Source organism: Neofelis nebulosa, chromosome 4 (assembly GCF_028018385.1).
Source record: "Neofelis nebulosa isolate mNeoNeb1 chromosome 4, mNeoNeb1.pri, whole genome shotgun sequence".
Lineage (NCBI taxonomy): Eukaryota > Metazoa > Chordata > Mammalia > Carnivora > Felidae > Neofelis > Neofelis nebulosa.
The window spans coordinates 4,941,158-4,963,522 of NC_080785.1; the positions used below are offsets into that span (position 1 = coordinate 4,941,158).

General features: G+C 44.1%; 1 protein-coding gene across 1 annotated transcript; it reads left to right on the forward strand.

Annotated features, from left to right (window-relative positions):
- The first annotated feature begins 12 nt into the window (after nucleotides 1–12).
- Nucleotides 13–20,907, forward strand: XRCC2 (X-ray repair cross complementing 2). The gene is made up of 3 exons (XM_058723714.1): nucleotides 13–177; nucleotides 9,499–9,580; nucleotides 19,687–20,907. The coding sequence occupies exons 1-3, from the start codon at nucleotides 139–141 to the stop codon at nucleotides 20,403–20,405; spliced, it is 840 nt and encodes a 279-aa protein (XP_058579697.1). The 5' UTR covers nucleotides 13–138; the 3' UTR covers nucleotides 20,406–20,907.
- The last annotated feature ends 1,458 nt before the right edge of the window (nucleotides 20,908–22,365 follow it).

Sequence of the window (22,365 nt, forward strand, 5' to 3'; positions counted from 1 at the left end):
AGGGCGGGTGCAGTGCGCATGCCCGCGCCCGGGTCAGCGGGTCAGCGCGTCTGACTGGCTGCGGGGCCGCAGGGACTCGCGGTAAATGGCGCTGGTGGCGCGAAAGTTGAGTGTCGGGTGCGCAGAGCTTTCGGGGCGATGTGTAGCGACTTCCACAGGGCTGAGTCTGGGACGCAGGTGAGAGGCACCGGGATGGGAAACGAGAGAGCCGTGAACCAGGGCCGCGGGCGGGCGAGGGAGGCGGCGCGGGCGTCCTGGCCCGGGGTGGGGGTGGCGGGGAGGGAGAGCCGCGCTAGACTCCGGCCCTGGGGCCGCCCCCGCCCACCCTTGCCCTTGGAGCCGGGCCCCAGGGCCTGGGAGTCCCGCGAGCGGACCCGGAGGAGGACATCCCCGCCCCGCGTGCACGGATAGGTGTGAATGCTTGGTCTCCGCCCGGCAGCTTGACGGTCCGCACCTGTCGCACGTTCGCCGCGCTTGGAGGTGGCGAGCCGGGCGGGGGAGGCTAGGAGGGCTGGCCGCCTGGAGCAGTTACGGACGTTTCTCTAGGACAGGCGGCTTTTTCTGGAGGTTGCTTCACCTCGCCCCCTAGTCTCTGCGTCTAGAGGCCTCTGGCTTCCATCCCTCGCTGCCCCGTTTTGCAGTTCCAGCCTGAGTACCTCCGCACCCGCGCCAGCCATTTGATGCCCTGCAAGAATGGCCTCAGGAATTGCACCGAGAAGTATCAGGTGCTTACTGTGTGTCAACCGCTGGTCAGGGCATCCGAGTAAGAAACAAAAGAAACCACTTCTGCCGTTGAACTAGCGAGAGAGGCCGACTTAAAAAACAACAACAACAACAACAACAATTGCAGTATGTGCAGTAAAGCGTGCTAATAGAAGGGCAGGCATCGCGGAAGACCAGTCCCAGGAGGAGGAGATGACTGGGGTTTTATGAACCATGTGAAGTTGGTTTGGCAAGAGGGGGTGGCATTCAAAGCAGAGAGTAGCTGTGACGTGGGTAGTGCGTTAAGTTAAGCAAGCGCACGGCTCATTTGGGGGGACTGCGGGTAGTGGCGTGTAGTTGTATCGCTGCTGCGGGAGAACAGGGTTGGAAAGGAAGCCCTGAGACGGAGACAGGTGGATCACAGGTTAGGGGGAGAAGCAGTACCCTCAGGTGAAGGGCCCCATAGTATTTAGGCTTTGCAGGCCAGTGGGGGTTCGCTGTCGCAACTACTCCGCCCTGCAGTTCTAATGTGAAGGTTTCCATGGAGACGTACGCAAATTTGCTTGGCTGTGTTCCAATAAAACTTACTTGTAAACTTTCGGGTTGGCCTGCTGGGCCCTACTTTGCTGATCCCCGCTGCGTAAGAGTGGAGCCGCTGCTTGTATAAGAACCACTACTGTTACAGCCTATTTTTTAAAAATGTTATCTATTTGAGAGAGAGAGAGAGAGAGAGAGACAGCAAGCCTGAGCAGAGGAGGGGCAGGAAGAGAGAGACTCCCAAGCAGACGCCGTGCTGCCAGCACAGAGCCCGAAATGGGGTTCCATCTCAGGAACTGAGATCATGACCTGAACCACAATCAAGAGTCAGACGCTTAACTGACCGAGCCACCCAGGTGCCCCCAAACTTTACTTATTTTTAAATGATCACTTGAAACCAGGGTTGAACTCAGATGACTTTTGCCATGAGAACAAGCCTAGTATCCAAAAAATGGGAGGCCTGCCATGTCTGTATGGAGGTCGTGAGCCAGGTTGCCTGGCACCTGTTACTTTGTGGAGTAGGAAGGGGTAGAGGGGAGAGTCGGGAGCTAGGCAGCAGGTGCTACTTGATTCTTTTTCCTTTTTGTTCACAACACCAGCTAAGTGAGCCTCTTTTCCTTTAAGCGTTTTTAGGCACTCTGTGGCCAGTGCTTAATTTATTTGAGCACTGTTTTCTCCCTTTGCACTTTAGTCTGTGGTGCTTTATGGATTCTACTCACAGGCGTTGTGTTGAGGAAGATCTCTGAAGTCACAAGCCATCCCAAGAAACTGAAGCACTACTTTAAAATTTTATTTATTCATTCATTTATTTTTTTGTTTAAGATGTTTATTGATTTACTTTGAGAGAGCGCGCACACGAGCGGGGAAGGAGAGAGAGAGAGAGAGAGAGAGAGAGAGAGAGAGAGAGATGAGAGAATGAGAGAATGAGAGAATCCCAGGCAGGCTCCACGTTGTCAGCACGGAGCCCAACGTGGGGCTCGATCTCAAACTGTGAAATCATGACCTGAGCCAAAATCGAGTCGGACTGAGCCACCGACTGACTGACTGAGCCACCCAGGCGCCCTTTAGGTAGCCTTTTATACTTAACTGGTTTCAAACCCTACTGCAGACATTTAATTACAAAAGGTCAGGGGAAATGAGCCTTTATCCAAATGCTTCTTACATGTATGGATTTACCTTAATCTCATTCATTTCTGGTTACTTTGATCTTAAGTTGTTCTTTCAGCTCTTTATTATTTTTTTAATGTTTGTTTATTTTAAAGAGAGAGATAAGAGTGCAAGCAAGGAACAGTCAGAGAGGGAGACAGAATTCGAAGCAGGTTCCAGGCTCTGAGCTGTTAGCACAGAGCCTGATGCTGGGCTCGAAGTCGGGAACCGTGAGGTCATGACCTGAAGGAGCCAAACCCACTCAGCCAACTGAGGCACCCAGGCACCCCAATTCTTTCTGCTCTTTAAATACATCTGTATGGGGGGCACCTGGGTGACTCAGTTGGTTAAGCATCCAGCTCTTAGTTTCAGCTCAGATCATGATCTCACGGCTCGTGAGTTTGAGCCCCGCATTGGGCCCTGCGCTGACAGTGCAGAGCCTGCTTGGGATTCTCTCACTGTCCCTCCCTCTCTGCCCCTCCCTGCTCGCTCTCTCGCTCTCTTTCTCTCTAAAATAAATAAAAACTTTAAAGAAATAAAATAAAAACATCTATATGGTAGGTATTCTGCTTTACCAGGTATTGAAGATTCTAGGTTCTGATGAGTGTGTCTGAAACGGACTTTGGTTAGTATGAAGAGCTTTGATGATAGGCATAGAATACTCAAGGACTTTGGTAGAAGTTTATAGACAGTCCTAATACAAAAATGGAAATAGTTTATGAGGCTTACGGGGCGCCTTGGGTGTCTCAGTCAGTTAAGCATCTGACTCTAGATTTCTTTGGCTCAGGTCATGATCTCAGAAGCCCCACGTAGGGCTTCACTGGGCTTAGGATTCTCTCTCCCTCTCTCTCTCCGGCCTTCCAGCATGTGCTCTCGTGTTCTCTCTGTGTCTTTAAAAATAAACATGAAACAATTAAAAGAAAATAGTTTGAGGTTATTTACACTCCGTCCTTCCCAAGCCTGCCCACCTATACCTTTTTCACTTTTAATTTAATAGGCAACTACTGAGTTTCTGCCAAACATAAAGCATTTGGACTACGTGGTCAGCCAAAATAGATTCTTTTCCTCTTGAGCTTTTATATCCAGATGAGGGAAGACAGGCTGGTAATACTTCATAGAAGGAAGCAGCCTTGAAGAATGTGTATTATTTTTGCCTGTTCAGTAGTCTAGGCTTTAGAAATTTAATTGGGAGAATAGGGCAAGGACATTCCATGCAGAAAGACAAAAAAAAAAAATTTCTGTATCAATGTACATTTTGCATTTAAGAGAACTATAAATAAATCTCTCATTCAACATTAAAGTTGCCTCCCACACAAGAAAACTGGCCAGAAGACTGAAGAAAAAGGCTGACAAGTCCAGCTTGTTGTGAAATGGCTTGTTTAGGGGACTTACTGACGACGCCCTTCTCAGGCACAAGAGGAGTGAATCTCCGGCAAAGTCACCTCCCTTAAGACTTGCTTTTCTAGCCCTAGAGGTTGGGAGTCCTGCTGAGGGACCACCCAAGAGGAGAATGTTTAATGTATGTGTTCTAGATCTCCAGGGCAAATGGAGGAAGTTATGCCCCAAGGGTGTACTTAAGGGTGTGGTTAAACAAAAGGAAAGAATGTTGGGAGGGTGCTGTGCCCCGGGAGGTTCCAGGTCGCTGACTGGTCCTCAGGGTGATTTCTCCAAGATGGCTGGTCAGTCTGGTTCAAACACCTTCGCGGCCCCCTGCATTTCTCTTGTAGCACCTACAGTACTTTATGGCACTTTTGTAACCTTTTGATTGTCTCCTATTAAGTTCTTTGAAGACAGGAACTGTGTCTGCTACGGCTATGTGTCCCCAGCACCTTACTCAGTTCCTGGGACACACTTGACTTGGCTGAGATGTTTACCAATGGGTACAATTGAGTACTGTGCCCCTAGAAGCCTCGACACTTGTTGTGGTAATAATGCTGCCGTTGAAAGCATTTAGGGCTCCTTGTTAGCGTCGGAGGGAGTAGGGACAGAGATGGCTTAAAGAGGCCAGGTGATTGCCTAGACGGGGTCTCCGACTGGTTTGATCTGCCTAGTAGGTCCGAAAAGTATTTCATCTCTGTACTCAGATTTTATTAGACTCCGCGATACTGACTCTGAGGCGCTGTAGCACACAATTCCAGGCTTTGGGAGCCAAAAAGACTCTTAAATCTTGGCTCTGGCAAATACCAGTTTTCTCATCTGAAAAATAGAATGATAACAAACAGTTAATGTAACAAAAGAGATAATGTATATAAATTATGTACTACTGATACCACAGTAAGCACAGATAGTAGCTATTATTGGTTAACTATTGTTATGATAATAAAACCTGGCGTATATTGATTTACAAACCAAATGTCAAATCTGTCAATTAACAATATTAGTCAAACTGCCAGATAGATTCAAATTGTTGTGTCCACCGTGCATTCTTTCCCAAATAGGAAATTAGGCCTCAGTAAGATTGCTGAGGGAATCAAGAGAAATAGTTGAATTATCTTCATGGCTCCCGTCACCACACTCTGATTGCCCAGTGTGTTAATCTTCCCTGAAAGGATTGAACTGTCATTTCTAGCAGAACCTACTTGTGTTCCCTGGACACTTATACTCTTTTTTGCCCTTCTGAGTACCTTGCTTCTTTCTAACTCCTTAACTCTGGACATCGTTAATGTTGATTTTATAATGGATTTATGTCAGTTTGTAGGGTGTTTCCTGCCTAGGTTTGGATGATGTCTCGTCCCATAAAATAGCTTCTATAAATTGTTAATATTATTTGTATTTGTATTGTATTTATAAGGGTAAATCTATTTCTAAGTTCTGAGAGGTAATTTCCCTATACTCTGCTTTGGCATTGTAAAACATTATTTTGAATATTTTCGATAGTGGAAAGTTTTCATCTTTGAAAATGAATGTGATTTAAAAAAATTTTTTAATGTCTATTTTTCAGAGAGAGAGCACGCGCGCGAGCGTGGGGGAGGGGCAGAGAGAACGGGAGACAATCAGAAGCAGGCTCCGGGCTCCCGATTGAGCAGCAAAGAGCCCGAGGCGGGGCTTGAACTCACAAACCGGTGAGATCATGACCTGAGCTGGAGTCGGCCACTTAACCGACTGAGCCACCCAGGCGCCCCGAAAAAATGAATTTGATTTTTTAATAAGAGTGGAAGTCAGATGCAAACTGGCTAATGTAGCCGATTTGGTGAGAGGGGTGATACCTCTTTGTCCATGAGTCACGCCAATGTAAAGCTTTCTTGGAGACTTTCTTACAAGGAACTCTCGGAGGGGACAACTCTGAAATATTGTAAGCAATGATAATAAGTAAATATTCTCTGCATAACTCCCTAAGTTCATCGTTCTGATGAGCATGTTAGTCATTTGCATACATACAGTTGCTTTATGTGTTCCATATTGTCCACGAAAGTTTCTCTTATTCTATTTTTTTTTTTTTTTATGTTTATTCTTGAGAGAAAGCGTGAGCAGGGCAGGGACAGAGAGACAGAGGGAGACACAGAATCCCAAGCAGGTTCCAGGCTCTGAGCTGTGAGCACAGAGCCCTATGCAGGGCTCCGACTCAAGAACCGCGAGATCGTGATCTGAGCCGAAGTCGGATGCTTAACCCACTGAGCCACCCAGTTGCCCCATTTCGGTCTTACTCTTCAGGCAGGACTCTCTGTTTTCTAACTCAGTGGTTCTCGTACTTTTTGGTTTTAGGAGTGCATTGCACATTTAAAGATCACCGAGGATCGGGGTGCCTGGGTCGCTCCGTCAGTTAACGTGTCTGACTTCCACCCAGGTCATGATCTCACGGTTCATGAGTTCAAGTCCTGAGTCTGTCTCTGCTGTCAGCAAGGAGCCTGAAATGTGGTGAGGAGTGACGGTATTTTATGTGTCTGTAAATCTCTTTAATGTCTGGCTTAATGGAAGTTAAACGGATTTTCATCTCTTCTGCATCCAGTCTATTACTGTGTGTTTGGTTAAAGTACATGATGACTGGCCTCTCACAGGTTCATAGTTGGGAAAAGGAGGAGTATTTGAAGGTCTTTCCAGATAATTATGGATTTTCTTCTTTGATGCAAAAAGTACCAGACTTGACCAGTAGTAGTTTCCTAAAAGTTCACTGCAACATAGAATAGAAAATGCGTATTAGGGAATTCTTCACATATTAAAACCATTGATTGGCCTTATACTCGGAGTCAATCTTTTACCCAGAAACGATTTGACATCATGCCCTGGTCATTTGGAAATAACCGCTTCAGTGGATTACACAGACCTTTCAAGGACTGATGTGTTGAATGATGGTTTGAACAACCACATTGAAACACTGGTGACTTCACCAAAAAGGACCATAAGTGTTGGGGAGCCAGCTGTCACGGTCATGGTGGTGGCTAAGTTTTCCAAAATTTAAATTTTATCATTGGCAACAAATACTGTCAGCTTTCTTAAGGCGACTGGCTTCCTTTCTAATGTCTGCCAAGTACCGAAGTCTGTATAGTTTGTCTTTTCTTCCTTTCAAATACAAGGGTAGTCTATGAAAAAAGCATCCAACTCAAATAATCCACACAAGTAATTGATTTTTCTAGAGAAAAAAACGATTGTATTTCAGTTTGGAGCAGAAGTCCTTTATCTGTGTGTGAAGCTGGGCCTTCGCTGTAGACACAGACCGCAAAGTCTCGGGCCCCTGAGACTGCGCCCGCCCTGACACGACTTGCAGGTTTGGGGTTCCCCAAGACCACCTTTAGGTGTAGCAGCTCGCTGGAAGGACTCAGAACTCACTGAGAGCTGTTACATTCATGGTTATGGATTACTGCAGGGAAAGGGTGCAGATTTGAAAGCAGCCCAGGGAGATGTCACGGATCAAAGTCTAGGGGAATTCCTGATGCACACCCTCCGGTTGTCCTCTCCTCGTGCGCTTGCGGCCAGTGCCTAGTCCTCCCAGCAACATGTGTGACGGTCTGGGGCTCTCTCCCTAGATGCAGGCGAGCAGCTGACCTCACTCTCCAGCCCCTCTGATACCAGAGGTCAAGTTGACCCAAAGCCCCACCCTAAGTCACACTTTGAGACTATCTGATGGGGCATAAGGCCCGAGGTAAAGACGCTTCTATCTGGAAGGATATTCCTAGAGGCTTAGGGATGACCTCCCAGGAGCCAAAGGCAAAGGCCAGACCTCTCTTTGATCAAGGTTAAGTTCTTTACTGCTCGTGTGCCGCCCCTGTCATCACAATAATTTTTAAAGTACCCAGGGGTCATGATTTAATGGAAATAACACTTTTTGCCGCCTCATCAAAGGCATTCTTATGTAAAACTAGTGTTGCTTGTTTTGAGGGTTTTTCCTGTGAGTGGTTGGACGGCAGAGTCTCTGCGGCCAGGCTGTCTTCTCCATCCCTGCAGTCTGCATCTTACCTGCTATGGTGCAGGGTATGTAAGAGAAACTCAGGAAGTGGTTGCTAAATTAACATAGAGAACCCTTTGCTTGGTGAAGAGTGAATGCTTTTGTTCCCATTTGTGATATGCTCTTTTTCGTCTTTTGTTGTATGGAAGATTTGTCAAATCTGTGCTGATTCCTTAGAAACTTGAGAATCCACTTTGATTACATTTCCCTCTTTGGCATTTAACCCAGTCACAGTTCTGCTTGCCGTCTTCCTATCTGCTTGGTGTGGGCACACCTCCTCCAGATTAGTGTCACAGACCCCAGCCTTCTCCAGAGCTGGTTTTACTCTCAAATCCATCCCTTGTAGCCACCAGGATAATCTGTTTGAAGTGCAGATGATGATAGCCGGGACCCACACGGTGCTTCCTCTATGCCAAGCACTTTTTTTTTTTTTTTTTTTTTTAACACCCTGACTCCTCAACAACCTTGGCTGGGAGATAGCTGTTACCACTTTCCTGATGAGAAGGCCCCGGCCCAGAGAAAGGGGCTAACAGGTCTGGTTCTGAAGTCCCAACTGTTCTAGAATGCTTCTCACTTCGCAGCTTAAAATCCCTTGCTCTTGTCTCAAAACCAGAGAACAGGCTCCTACACATGGCATCTGCGGCCTTCTGTGATCTGACTTTTGCTCCTTTAGGACTTTATTAATCTCCTGTCTGTTTCATGTTACCAGCTACAAGCTGTAGCGGTCCCACATCTGTGACAGTTCACCTACAAGCAGAGTGTTCCTTATCGCCCTGGCTGATGCACTTGCGCTCGGTACCGCCCGAGCTCTCTTCACCTAATGAATTCAGGCGGGAGCTCCTCAAGTGCGTTTTTTGTCACTTTCGCCTTTGCCCCCTCCTCCACTAGATGAGGAATTGACAGTATCTTGGGCAGACACATTAAAAGCTGGTATCTAACACGTGTGGTAAGTTTACTGAGAAAGGAAATTATGACACATAAGAAAGGTAAATACTTGGCAGTTAGCAGTTGGTCCTATATCCCAAACTATACTGGCGGCTCCTTCGAAGACAGGGCCTCGTTTTATACCATCCGATATTTGGTACATAAAAAATGAAGTGTTTTCGGAGCACCTGGGTGGCCCAGTCGTCCAGCTCTTGATTTCGGCCCAAGTCATGATCTCACGGTTCCTGGGATGGAGCCCTGAGCCTCCTTGGGATTTTCTGTCTCCCCCGTCTCTCCCTTACTTGTGCACGCACGCACCACCCCCGCCCCTTACTTGTGCACGCATGCTCGCTCGCTCTCTCTTTCCCAAAATAAATAAAGTTAAAAAATGAATTATTTTCTGAGTAAATGAACACAATTTTTCTCCTAAATTGTATTTGCTATTTTTTTTTTTATTTTTTAACGTTTATTTATTTTTGAGACAGAGAGAGACAGAGCATGAACGGGAGGAAGGGTCAGAGAGAGGGAGACACAGAATCCGAAACAGGCTCCAGGCTCTGAGCTGTCAGCACAGAGCCCGACGCAGGGCTCAAACTCACGGACCGCGAGATCATGACCTGAGCCAAAGTCGGCCACTTAACCGACTGAGCCACCCAGGCGCCCCTGTATTTGCTATTTCATAATTTCCTTTAAATCCTCAAAATTAAGTGAGTTTTTTAATAGACTTTTGGAAAATTATATAATGTAGATTTCTAGGATTTTATATTTTTAGATAATGAGTTTTCTTTCTCTTTTTTTTCTTTTGCAAGCTCCTTGCCCGACTTGAAGGTAGAAGTTCCTTGAAAGAAATAGAACCGTATCTATTTGCTGATGAAGATTCATCTGTCCATGGTAAAAACAATCTCAAGCCAAAATAGTGGCATAAATTGTCTTCTAAAATGTGTATTTTCCCCACATATATTCATTTGTGTGTACATACCCCTAGCAAGTGGCTATATGGATTAAACCATAAAATTAAAAAGTGAGAATTAGATCACGACAGAACACTTTCAAGTCTTTGTTACCTGTGTCAGAGATGGAGTTTGACTCATCTTTGGTAAATCTTGAGAATCAGTATTGAGCTCTCTTATCCTGGCACACATTATTTGTGGGAGTTTTGTTATTATTGTATTTTTTAATTCTTTAGAACTTTGAGAATCACAGGAAAGTCCTTAGGTACCCCAATGTCTGGTGATATTTCTACAGAAGGGAAAAGACGTACCCACTCTTCCCACAGCACGTCTATACTAGGGACACTTAGAAAAAAGGTTCTGTGCTTGGGTCGTTTTTCTCTTTTAATGTACGAGCTTTGTAGAGCTATAATTCACCTGTTTAAGTGTAGAACTTAATGATTTGTTGTATTCTAGTATTCAATTATGTACCTGTGACCACACTTGATTTTAGATTATTTTCATCACCCCAGAAAGAAACCCATGCCTATTGAGCAGTCACTGCCCACCTCCTCCCATGTCCCTCAGCCCTAGGCAACATTTTTGGACTACTTTTGGACTCTAGGTTAGCCCTTTCTGTATATTTCATATAATGGAATTATACAGTATGTGTCCTTTTGTGAATGGCTCTGTCACTTGGCATCATCTTTCCAGGTTGTGTCATAGTGTGGCATGTGTCAGTACTGTTTACTGTTGAATAATATCCTGTTGTGTGGGGTATGCCACATTTTGTGTATCTGTTCATCAGCTGATGGACATTTGGGTTGTTTCTGCTTTTTGCTGTTATGCATAATGCTTCTGTGATTATTTGTGTACAGGTTTTTCTGTGGATATATGTTTTCAGTTCTCATGGATAATACCTACCAGAAGGATTGTTAGGTTCACGTGGCAACTTTTTGTGGAACTGCCAGGCTGTCTCCCAAAGCAGCTGCACGTTTTCCTTGCCACCGGTGGTGAAGTTTAGAATAGTTCCAGTTTTCCCACATCCTGCAAACAAAGGTTATTATTCTCTGTGTTTTTAGTTATAACCTTGCTCGTGAGTATGAAATGATATCTCATTGTGGTTTTGATTTACATTCCCTGACAGCTAGTGACATTAAGCCTCTTTGCATGTGCTAATTGGCAGTTTGTATGTGTAATTTGGAGAAATGTCATATCTTTTGCCCATTAAAACAATGGGTTGTGTTTTTATTATTGACTTATATAAAAAGTTGATCTTGATGGTGTCCATTGAAGCACAAAGTTATTAATTTTGGTGAAGTCCAGTTTATTTATTCTATCTTTTCTTGCTCATGCTTTTGGTACCATAGCTAGGAGGTCATTGGTTAATCCAAGGTCAAGAAGATTTACAGCTTTTTTGTTACTTATTTCTGTTTTCATTCTTTTCTGATCGGAGAACACGCTTCTGTGATTCAGTTTTTTAATTGATTTGAGATTTGTTTTATTGCAGAAGAAATTCGGTTTATCTTGAAGAATGTTAGATGTGCACTTGTGTATACTCTGCTGTAGTTGGATTGTTTTCACGATGTTGTGGAGTGCTGGTTGGTTTTTAGTGCTGTTTAAGTCTCCTGTTTCCTTGCTGATCTTCTGCCTAATTTTCTGTCCATTATTGAAAGTGTGTATTGACGTGTCCAACTATTACTGTTGACCTGTTTATTTCTGCCTTTATTTCTCAGTGTTGCTTCATATATTTGGGGGCTTCATGTACTCTTGGGCACTTGTATGTTTGTTATTATACCCTATTGATGGATTGATTCATTTATCATTATAAAATGTTCTTTGTCACCTCACACCCGTTAGGGTGGCTACTGTAAAAAATAAATAAGTAAATACGTAAGTAAGTAAATAAATAAGTGTTGATGAGGATGTGGAGAAATTAGAACCCTTGTGCACCATTGATGAAATTGTAAAATGGTGCAACCACTGTGGCAAACGGTATGGAGTTTGCTCAAAAGATCAAAAATAGAACTGCCATACGATCCACCAGTTCCACTTGTGGGTATACCTCCAAGAGAATTGAAAGCCGAGCGTCGAAGATATTTGCACACCTGTGTTCATAGCAATACCGTTCCCAGTGGCTAAGAGGTAGAAGAGACCCAGGTGCTCACCGACAGTGAACGGAGAAGCACGATGTAGTCTGTGCAAATCATAGAATATTATTCAGCCTGAAAAAGGAGGGACATCCTGTCACATGCTACTGCATGGAGAAACCAGGAGGACGTGCTAAGTCAAATAAACCAATCGCAAAAAGAAAAACGCTGCGTGACTTCACATCTATGAGGTATCTAAAGCAGGCAAATCCATAGAAACAAAAAGTAGAATGGTAGTTACCGGGGGCTGGGGAGAAAGGAGGAAAAGGGGAGTTGTTTAATGGGTACGTAGTTTCAGTTTTGCACCATGGAAAAGTTCTGGAGATGTTTCACAGCAATGTGAAACACTTAAAAACTGTTGAGATGCTCCGGTCGCCTGGGTGACTCAGTCGGTGAAGCATCTGACTTTGGTTCAGGTCATGATCTCATGGTTTGTGGGTTCGAGCCCAGCATCAGGCTCTGTGTGGACAGCTCAGAGCCTGGAACCTACTTCAGATTCTGTGTCTCCCTCTCTCTCTGTCCTTACCCCACTCGATCTCTCTCTCTCTCTCTCTCTCTCTCTCTAAAAAAATAAACGTTAAAAAAATGGTTAAGAGGGTAAGTTTTATGCTGTCTTTTAACACAATGGAAAACAAAAATGCTGCTTGTCTCTAATAACAATTATTAGTGTGTTTTGTCTGATAATAGTATAGCCACATTAGCTACTAGTTAACTGTTTATATGGTATATCTTTTTCTATCCTTTTATTGTCTATTTGTGACTTGGTAAAGTGTGTCTTTTTTGCTTCTCTTCCACCTTTACTGTCTTCTTTTGTGTTAAATATTTTCTAGGGGCACCTGGGTGGCTCAGTCAGTTAAGCGTCCAACTTCAGCTCAGGTCATGCTCTCACGGTTTGTGAGTTCAAGCCCCGCGTCCCGTTCTGTGCTGACAGCTCGGAGCCTGGACCCTGCTTCGGATTCTGTGTCTCCTTCTTTTTCTGCCCCTCCCCTGCTCGCCCTCTGTCTTTCTCTCTCTCTCTCTCTCTCTCTCAAAAATAAATAAACATGAAAAAAATTAAAAATAAAAAAAGTATTTTCTAGCATACCATTGTTATTCCCAATAATTACTTTTATTTTTTTGAGTTATTTTCCTGATGGCTGCTCTGAGGATTACCATTAATCCTTAATATCTTAATTTAAAATAATTTAATTTAAATTAATACCACCTTAATTTCAGTATTTTATAAATACTTTGATGTATAGCTCCATTTCCTCCCCTTCCTTTGTGCTGTTATAAATTACATATTTATACATTGTATGTCCATAAACACATCTAAAGTTATTTAATTAAAATAAAATTACTTATTGCAATAAATTAAAAAACTATTACAGCAAAGAAATTAAAATGCATTATAACAAATAAGTAAATTTATTACTTAATGTAATTGTTTCTTAGATAAGAGAAAATAAGTTACAATTCTAAAGCATTTATACAGTCTCTCATATTTACCTATGTAGGTGCATTGACCTGTGTTTTGAATTAATCCATTTGGATTCAAGTTGTCTACTGTCCTTTCGTTCAGACTAGAAGGCTCCCTTTACTGTTCCTTGTAGAACAGATCTGTTAGCAAACAGTTTTCTAAACTATCAATAATAAAAGACAAATTTTGATCAAACATGTTAGAAAATGGGACTTTCTCTTCTATCAGGAAAGATGTTATTAAGTTGGACCTTACGAAATTGACATTAAAACATGGGTTCTCAGCACCACTTAACATTTGAATATTACATTTGTAGAAACTTTTTTTTTCAATTTTTCAATTAAAAAAATTTTTGTTTTATTTTAGAGAGCGTGAGCAGGGGAGAAGGGCAGAGGGTAGAATCTTAAGCAGGCTCCACACCCGGTGCAGAGCCCGATGTGGGGCTCGATCCCATGACCCTGGAATCGTGACCTGAGCTGCAACTAAGAGTCAGATGCTCAACCAGTTGAGCCACGCAGGCGCCCCTAGGTTTGTAGAAACTTTAGAAACACTATCATGTTCAGTCACTGACAGAAGAGCTTACTTAAAACCGCCATGGATGTGATAGCTGTAAACTAGTTAGATGAACACTCACTGGAGCATTGGCACACGCAGGCCTGGTATCATAAAGGTTATTTATCAATAACAGTAGTTTATCAGAAACTGTACAGGGAAGCTCAAGTCGAAGCAGTAAGAGATTTAGGGACTATAGAAATCTCCAATGCTGTTGGAAACATTTTTAAATGTTTTTTTGTAGTAACTTAGTACTATATACCAACTCATTACCTCTTCAGTACTGTAATGATTGTAATCTGCAAATTCAACATATTTGTTATACAATTAGTAGATTGGTACCAAGACGATGTATTTCTTTGGCTTTTCTTTTTTATCCTTATTTTGAAGGATCTTTAGATTCATCAACTCACTCCCACAATCTGTTGCCGAGATCCTTTACAGCGTTCTATTTGTGAGAGCAACTATCAAGGCCAAACCATCCAGATTTTCTGATTTCATTTAATTTGTCAAGTGCCAAACGGTAGAGATGTTTTTTGGTGTGTGTATGTGTTTTGGGGGCTTTTGGTTTTTGGGTTTTTTACTGCAAGTTGTCATTCCCAATACTTGGAGTGGACAAGGTTATGATTTCTTTCGTAACAGCTCTCAGGAATATTTGAGATAGTGACTTCAAATATAGCTAAAAGGGCTATGTCCCCTGTGTAGAACATAATTTTGGGGAGCACCTGGGGATGATGAGGGGTGCCTGCGTGGTGCAGTTGGTTAAGAATCTTACTTCGGCTCAGGTCATGATCTCATGGTTTATGAGTTCAAACCCCACGTCGGGCTCTCTGCTGTCAGTACAGAGCCCACTTTGGATCCTCTGTCCTCCTCTCTCTTTGCCTCTCCGCCACTTGTGCGCTCTCTTTCCCTCCCTCCCTCCCTCTCCATCTCTCCGTCTTTCCCTCTCAAAAATAAAAATGAATATTAAAAAAAAGTTTGGCATTGTTAAAAAAAAGATAATGCTTGAATATTATTTTTGATGTGATTAGACAGTAAATGTTTATAAAACCAGGGAAATTGACATCAGTTGATCATTAAATATATTTGTAGGGAATCTACAGCCTTAATGATAATATTTGTGTAATTTGCAACTTTGCAAGTTTTATTTCCTTAGTTGTTATAAATGACCTTTTTATTTGCTTTGCTATTAATCTGTAAAAGGAGAAGAGTGTTTTTATATACCTGTTAATAATCTCCTCAGCAAGGATTTCGCCTTAAGCTTTGTCTCATTTCAGTCATGCCGAACCAAGGATCTAAGGAGTCCGTATTCCACGTCTTGTATTTCCTAGTAATGTGTGCATTTAGCAAACCTTGTTAAACCATGTAAGTCAGTGTCCTCAAAGACTTACTCCTTTGAGTTCTGCTGAAAGAGGTTTCTGAGCACCAGCTGCTGTCCAAGAAAATATTTGGCAAGGTTTTCTATTCTGAGAATTCCAGAACTATGCAGAGACAGTTCACAGTTACCCTCTGCCAGTGTCCTGTATTCCTATCCCCTGTGGGGTCTCTTTCCCCCACCTTTAAAAAAAATTTTTTTAAATGTTTATTTATTTTTGAGAGAGAGAGAGAGACACACACACAGTGTGAGTAGGGGAGGGGTAGAGAGAGGGAGACACAGAATCTGAAGCAGACTCCAGGCTCTGAGCCTGACGGAGGGCTCGAGCTCACAAACAGTGAGATCAGACCTGAGCCAAAGTCAGGGATGCTTAACTGACTGAGTGCCCCGGGGTCTCTTCCCTTTTGCTTCGGAATATGTTGCCTTTCTCTCTTAACTTCCGCTGTTTTCATTTGACTCTCTGGTCTCATGAAACTGCTACTGAATATTTTTACTTTGTAAAGAAAAAAAAATTTTTTTTAATGTTTATTCATTTTTGAGAGACACAGCGTGAGCAGGGAAGGGGCAGAGAGAGAGAGGGAGACACAGAATCCAAAGCGGGCTCCAGGCTCTGAGCTGTCAGCACAGAGCCTGACCTGGGGCTCGAACCCACAGATTGTGAGATCACGACCTGTGCTGAAGTCGGACGCTTCACCGACTGGGCCACCCATGTGCCCCAAATATTTTTACTTTTTAAATGAATGTAAACTGTCGTATTTTTCCCCTAATTCCTCGCATGTCCCTGCCTTCCTGCAGCCTGATTCCTTGTCCTTGCTGCACTCCTGGAGCACCCTTCTATCTGTCTTGCAACTGTCTGGTTTTGAAGTTTGGTTTATAATGTAATGTTTATATTAAACGTGCTTTTGCAAACTACACCTTTACTGCTGTCAGGTAATTGTCCAGGACCAGTTCAGTGACCTGTTCCTGAACTCCCCTCTGCCATTTTTTTACTTTTAGAACTTTTGTGCTGCATTTACTAGGATTTAGTACTGTTTGGTTTTCTTGAAACCTTTTGTGCTCTGTGTCATTTTCCTCCTAATTTTTCTATTAACTTTCTGTTTTATATGTCTTCATGCCAACTCCTCTAACTGTGGATGTATCCCAGTAATTGGGTTTTTGGCCTCTTTTCTTTTGGTTCACTCTCATCTACAAGGAGAGAGAGCTTTTTGTTCTCTGTGTCTCTGTGGCTTACTCAGATTGTTATGTCAGCCTCTTATTACTGTCTTAAATCTTAAATCCTAGTGGTTGTAAGACCTTTTTATTTTGTGACTCCTAGTGAACGTAGCATTTTGAAAGCTGAATTCTGTTAGGATATTTATGTGATTGCGTGAATTAAAAACCCTGCTTTGCTTGTGTGGGTGCTTCCAGGACTGTCTCTGAGAAGAACCTGTAAATCGCTACCTTAGCCTTGCTCTTGCCTTCTGAATAAGTGAAGGAGGCTGAGTGGCAGCCGTGCCTGGGCCAGGGACAGTCGGCAGGAGGCTGGACTAGCACTGGACGCTCTGTTCCTGTTCTTGCTTGTCTCCTGTGTTCGTCTCTTGTGTCGAGCCTTGGGCCTGGGCCTTGACACCTGCCGGGTTCTGGTGAGCAGCGTCTCCCTACCAGACTCGGTTCCTTTCCAAATGCCATCTTCCAAGGTTGACATTTGGGCCTTTAACCCTCACCAGATCAGGACTTCCATTTTCATTTTTTAGGTGTCTCTCAAGAAGTTCTCCAAAAGAAAGTAATCTGATGAAGTGCATTCAAAAGGTACTGTGTTTTGTGCTGGAGATAGAATAGACAAGTCCCAACCTTAAAGTAGCGTACAGGAAATACGGTGACGTAAATAGTCAAAACTTAAGATAGCATGATAACTGTGGTGATGGAGGGTTATAAAGTTTGCTTTCTTACCTCACAGAATTGCTGTTAGGATCAAACGAAATATCACGAATTGTCCCTTTTTATCTGTGAAGTGCGGCAGAAAGGTTGGTGGCTGTCGGGCGGCCTCTTCTGCCTTCTCTTCTGGGGAAAGGACAAGGGAAGGTTCAGCGCAGTCTGGTGCTTGGTTTCCCCACCGTGTTTCTCTGTGGTGTGGTTCGTTGTATCCTACAAGCCGTTTCGGGTTAATCTTGCTTAACTGTGTTCTCGACGTTCCTTCACTACCGTTGATATCTATTCTGTGTTAATGTTTCATCTAGTGGCTGTAGTCTGTTCTCTGTCTGTAATGTAGGGCAGTAAAAAGCTTTATTTGGGAGTAAGGGCAGGATTTCAGCTTAGCTCCTAAGTCATATAGTAGGAGACAGTATTGAATAGGATTTTAGTCACTGTGTTAACATTCAGCAAGAGCATTGGTGAACGATTGTTATTGTGAAAATAGTTGTGTTCCTTGAGTCTGGAATCTTGGCAGGGTGGATGGGTGAGGGGAAATCTTTTTAATTTAAATTTTGAATTGCAAGTTGCATGTAAGTTTATAGTACAAACTGGCTGAAGTTTTATGCTACCTTAAATATGGTATACTGGTAACATGCTAGATTTTTTTACACACTTTTTGTGAATGTTCCAATTTACAATAGTTGGTAGTAATAATAGGAAATAAAGTAACCAGATTCTTAGACTGTGTAGTTTGCTTGGGGCTTAAGAATCTACTTTTTATTTTATTTATTTATTTTTTTAATGTTTATTCATCTGTGAGAGACAGAGATAGAGCATGAGCGGGTGAGGGGCAGAGAGCGAGGGAGACCAGAATCCAAAGCAGGCTCCAGGTTCTGCTTAAAGATTGAGCCACCCAGGCACCTCTGACTACAATTTAAGCTTTTTTTTTTTTTTTAATGTTTATTTATTTTTGACAGAAAGAGACAGAGCATGAGCAGGGGAGGGGCAGAGAGAGAGGGAGACACAGAATCCAAAGCAGGCTCCAGGCTCTGAGCCATCAGCACAGAGCCCGATGCGGGGCTGAAACTCACAAACCGCGAGATCATGACGGAAGCCCAAGTTGGACGCTTAACTGACTGAACCACCCAGATGCCCCCAGGAATCTACATTTTTAACACAGTGTTTCCAGTTATGCGGTTCAACCGTAAATTACACGGAAACAAACTAGCCAGAATTGGAAGGCCATTGTTCAGAGTGGATTTCGAAAAGCTCTGGAGGGCAGGACCGTTTCCCTGAGTGTTTAATTTCCTCACTGAAAGAGAGTTATTGGAACCTATGTAGAAAAAGATTTGGAGTCTTTAAAGTCCAGAGTAGTTTACTCAATTCAGAATGCTAGGAAAATAATTTATAGTGCAGATGTCATGCCAGCGGATACCGTTTCAAGAAATTCACATAGCAAAGAATAACTGATGGCATTTGGGAATGTGGAGGGGCGTTTTCAGTTGAGGGAGGCTATTTAGGCCTGAGGGCCGTGGACCCTTCTAGCTCCACATGCACAGAACCGCACGCGGGAACTGTTCTCCCGTGATGCCGGACTGAACCAGCTACACGTGACCTGATGGAGACTCCGTGTCCTCACATCACAAGTGGTATGGAGGCAGGCCCGGCGTAGCTGGCGTGGGCTCCGTATTGTCCTCAGGGCCTTGGGCACCTCCTGTCCTCCTGCCTGCCGAGCTCGGGGTACCCCCTTCACCCTCACTGCCTCGCCTCCAGCGGAGGGAGCAACAGGGCAGAGGTGGCAGGCACCTGCACGAGCCAAGCGGAACTTAGGAACCCAACAGAAATCTACTCGGTCTCAGCGGCCACAACCGCAATACCTGCTGACCCCTTTGCCGGCGATGCTGAGAAAAGTCGTTTCTAAATTGGACATGCTGCCTTTCTCCGCCCCGTAAACCGAGGTTTTATGCTTAAGGGAGAGGAGCCCACGGATATTGGGTAATCAGCTACCGGAAATGGCATGTGCCATAGTGAATAATAGATTTTTTTTTTTTAATTTTTTTTTTCAACGTTTTTTTATTTATTTTTGGGACAGAGAGAGACAGAGCATGAACGGGGGAGGGGCAGAGAGAGAGGGAGACACAGAATCGGAAACAGGCTCCGGGCTCCGAGCCATCAGCCCAGAGCCCGACGCGGGGCTCGAACTCACGGACCGCGAGATCGTGACCTGGCTGAAGTCGGACGCTTAACCGACGGCGCCACCCAGGCGCCCCGTGAATAATAGATTTTTGAAAGACCCTCGGTCTGTGGCACTTTATCCTTCACTCCGTGGTGTCACCAATTCCAGGGCGCGTGAATGGGGACCCATGCCCAGGAGGTCTCCTTCGGCGCCTGTCAGCCTTGTCTTTCTGGTTTTCACGTTTCCTTGATGCTAATTAATAGCCAGCTGCTTTCTCAGAGGCGAAATGTAATGATTAATTTCCTTACTGATGTGTGTTTGCTCATATGGATCCATTTGGGCACGTGGATTTAGATTTTCTTCCACATTCCGGTAAACGTCTTTTTAAACATTGGTGCAGATTTTCATCTTGTAGCCTTTTGTGCTGCTGCCTTTTTTTTGACTGGCGTTTTTAAATTTTACACAGGTGACATTCTTGAGTTTCATGGTCCAGAGGGAACCGGAAAAACAGAAATGCTTTATCACTTGACAGCGCGGTGTGTGCTTCCAAAATCGGAAGGCGGGCTGGAAGTAGAAGTCTTGTTTGTTGATACAGATTACCGCTTTGACATGCTCCGGCTTGTTACGATTCTGGAGCGCAGGCTGTCCGGCGGGTCCGGCGGGTCCGGCGGGTCTGAAGACGCGGTGAAGCGGTGCCTCGGGAGGCTCTTTGTGGTCAGCTGTGGCAGCAGCACGCACCTGCTCCTCACCCTGCACTCCCTAGAAAGCACCGTCTGTGGCCACCCTTCCCTCTGCCTTCTGATCTTGGATAGCCTGTCCGCCTTTTACTGGATAGACCGCGCCAACGGAGGGGAGAGCACTAACTCCCAGGAGTCCGCTCTGAAGAAGTGTTCTCAATTCTTAGAGAAACTTGCACACGAGTATCGCTTAGTTGTTTTTGCAACCACACAAAGCCTAATGCAGAAAGCCTCCGCCTGGACCGAAGGGCCTTCCTCGGCCGAAGCGGACTACAGGCCCTATCTCTGTAAGGCGTGGCAGCGGGTGGTAAAGCACAGACTGTTTTTCTCCAGACCAGAGGATTTGAAAACCAGCAACCAGTTTTCTTTAGTTTCACATAATTTAAAAAGTAACAGTTTTAAAAAGCATGTTTTTATTATTGGAGAAAGTGGCATTGAGTTTTGTTGATACGTATCACAAAATGGTGTTTTCCAGGATATTAAACAAAATTGAAAAAGTCTTAATGGGCTAAAATGATTTGATTATAGGGTATAAAACTCTGGGAGAATTAATATAAATGTTTCTATACAGAATGGATTTTTTTGTTCCAGAATAGATTTCTTTCTTTTCTTTTTTTAATGCTTTATTTACTTATTTTGAGAGAGAGAGGAGAGGGAGAATCCCAAGCAGGCTCTGCACCATCAGCATGGAGCCCTACGCAGGACTCGGTCCCACGACCGTGAGATCATGACCTGAGACAAAACCGAAAGTCGGATGCTCAACCGACTGAGCCACCCAGGTGCCCCCAGAATGGATTTCTTAAACTAGTACAGTAAAACCTTACACTATTCCGTTCTTAGGTTGTTGAAGAAAAATCAAGTGCTGGTATTAATTAAAGTGTATATTAAACTTGTTTTAAAACTAAATAAGTAATCTACACATTGCAGCCTAAATAAAATGAACGTCCATACCTTTGTGTCACATTTTCTGGAACTTAGTTAAGTACTTAATTTGTTTAGGAAGGTTTAACTGCATTTCTGATTTCTCCTATGTAACTCCTTTAGGAAGCTGTGACTTTGGAAAATGTTTCTGTAGAGCTGCTATTTCTGCAAAGGGGATGGGGACAAGGAGCCACAGGAGCCTGCACACCTGCCCATCACACCAACAACTGGAAAGTCAGAGCGTTTTCATCTGACTTAGACTGAGTCCAAGATGGAGTGGCATTCTGCTTGGGTTTTTATATAATTTAAAAAAAATTTTTTCCCTGAGTTTTATTTATTTATTTTGAGAGAGAGCGAGAGTGTGTCCCAAGCAGGCTCCACCCTGTCAGCGCAGAGTCTGACTCGGGGCTCCACCCCAGGAACGGGGAGACCATGACCTGAGCCGAAGTCAAGAGTCGGATGCGCAGATGACGGACTGAGCCACGTAGGCGCCCCTGTCTAGTTTTTTAACTACAGGGAAATAATCTACCCATTCAAGGAATTCTGTGTAAAGGTGGTTTTGAAATTTTCATCTCCTCCTTGTTAAGAGATTGACAAATGCTAAGACGATTTTAGAGCTGTGTGTTACGAGTATGTTCTTACCCATTTAGGATAGTCTAGCTATTTCCAGCGGAGAGCTGGACAGGGCTGTCTATACTTTGATCAAGGAATGGCCAGAATGGGGGGCCTGCGTCTCAGGGGTACACAGTGTATTGTGGAGAGGAAGAAAATCTTAGAACCTCTACTTCTGCAGTTTAAGCTAAGAAAAGATTAAATTATATCAATAGTTGATACTCAGACTCATCGGTCTGTATGTCAGGTTGTCGTATACGTCTCTGAGGTATCCTGTGGGAAGAGTGGAAAGAATTGACGTGGTGTTTTTGTGTGTGTATTCATTTAGGTGTTACCTCCTTAGTTAGAAACTAAGTGTGAATTAACTTACCTAACAAAGATTCTTTTTAAGGGTTTAAAAAGAACCTTGCAAAGAAGCAGATTAGAGCGCGCATTCTTCCTAACACAGGGGTGGCAGACATTAGCATACGCTGCCTGAGCCCTGCCCATGTGCCCGGGCTTCTGCTGGTGTCCCTGCACTTTCCGGAACCCAAGGGACTCTGGAGGTGTCTTCTGGCTACCAGAGCCTGCTGGGCTGCGTGTGGGCTGGGCCGGGCAGTCCTGAACCAGTGAACGCCCAACTTCCTTGCCCTTCAGCTGAGAGCACGCGAAGGCTTTCTGAGAGTGGCCCCAGCAGGATTGGTTCCCAGTTGCCTACAGCAGCCATCCGTGCATGCTTCCCTGGCACTGCACTCTCACGGGGCCTCCTGGGATGGTCTCCCTAATCAACGACAAATCCTGGTCCGGGAGCTACTTCTATTGTGGGTCGAGGGGAAACCGAGCCGTCAGCAGACAATAAAAAGTTGTCAGACCAACAGCACGTCTAGGCCCAGTAT

Coding starts and splice junctions, on each gene's coding strand:
- XRCC2 (XM_058723714.1), top strand. CDS start 139: ATGTGTAGCGACTTCCACAGGGCTGAGTCTGGGACGCAG. Junction 178..9,498: donor GGGCTGAGTCTGGGACGCAG/GTGAGAGGCACC, acceptor TTCTTTTGCAAG/CTCCTTGCCCGACTTGAAGG. Junction 9,581..19,686: donor TGAAGATTCATCTGTCCATG/GTAAAAACAATC, acceptor AATTTTACACAG/GTGACATTCTTGAGTTTCAT.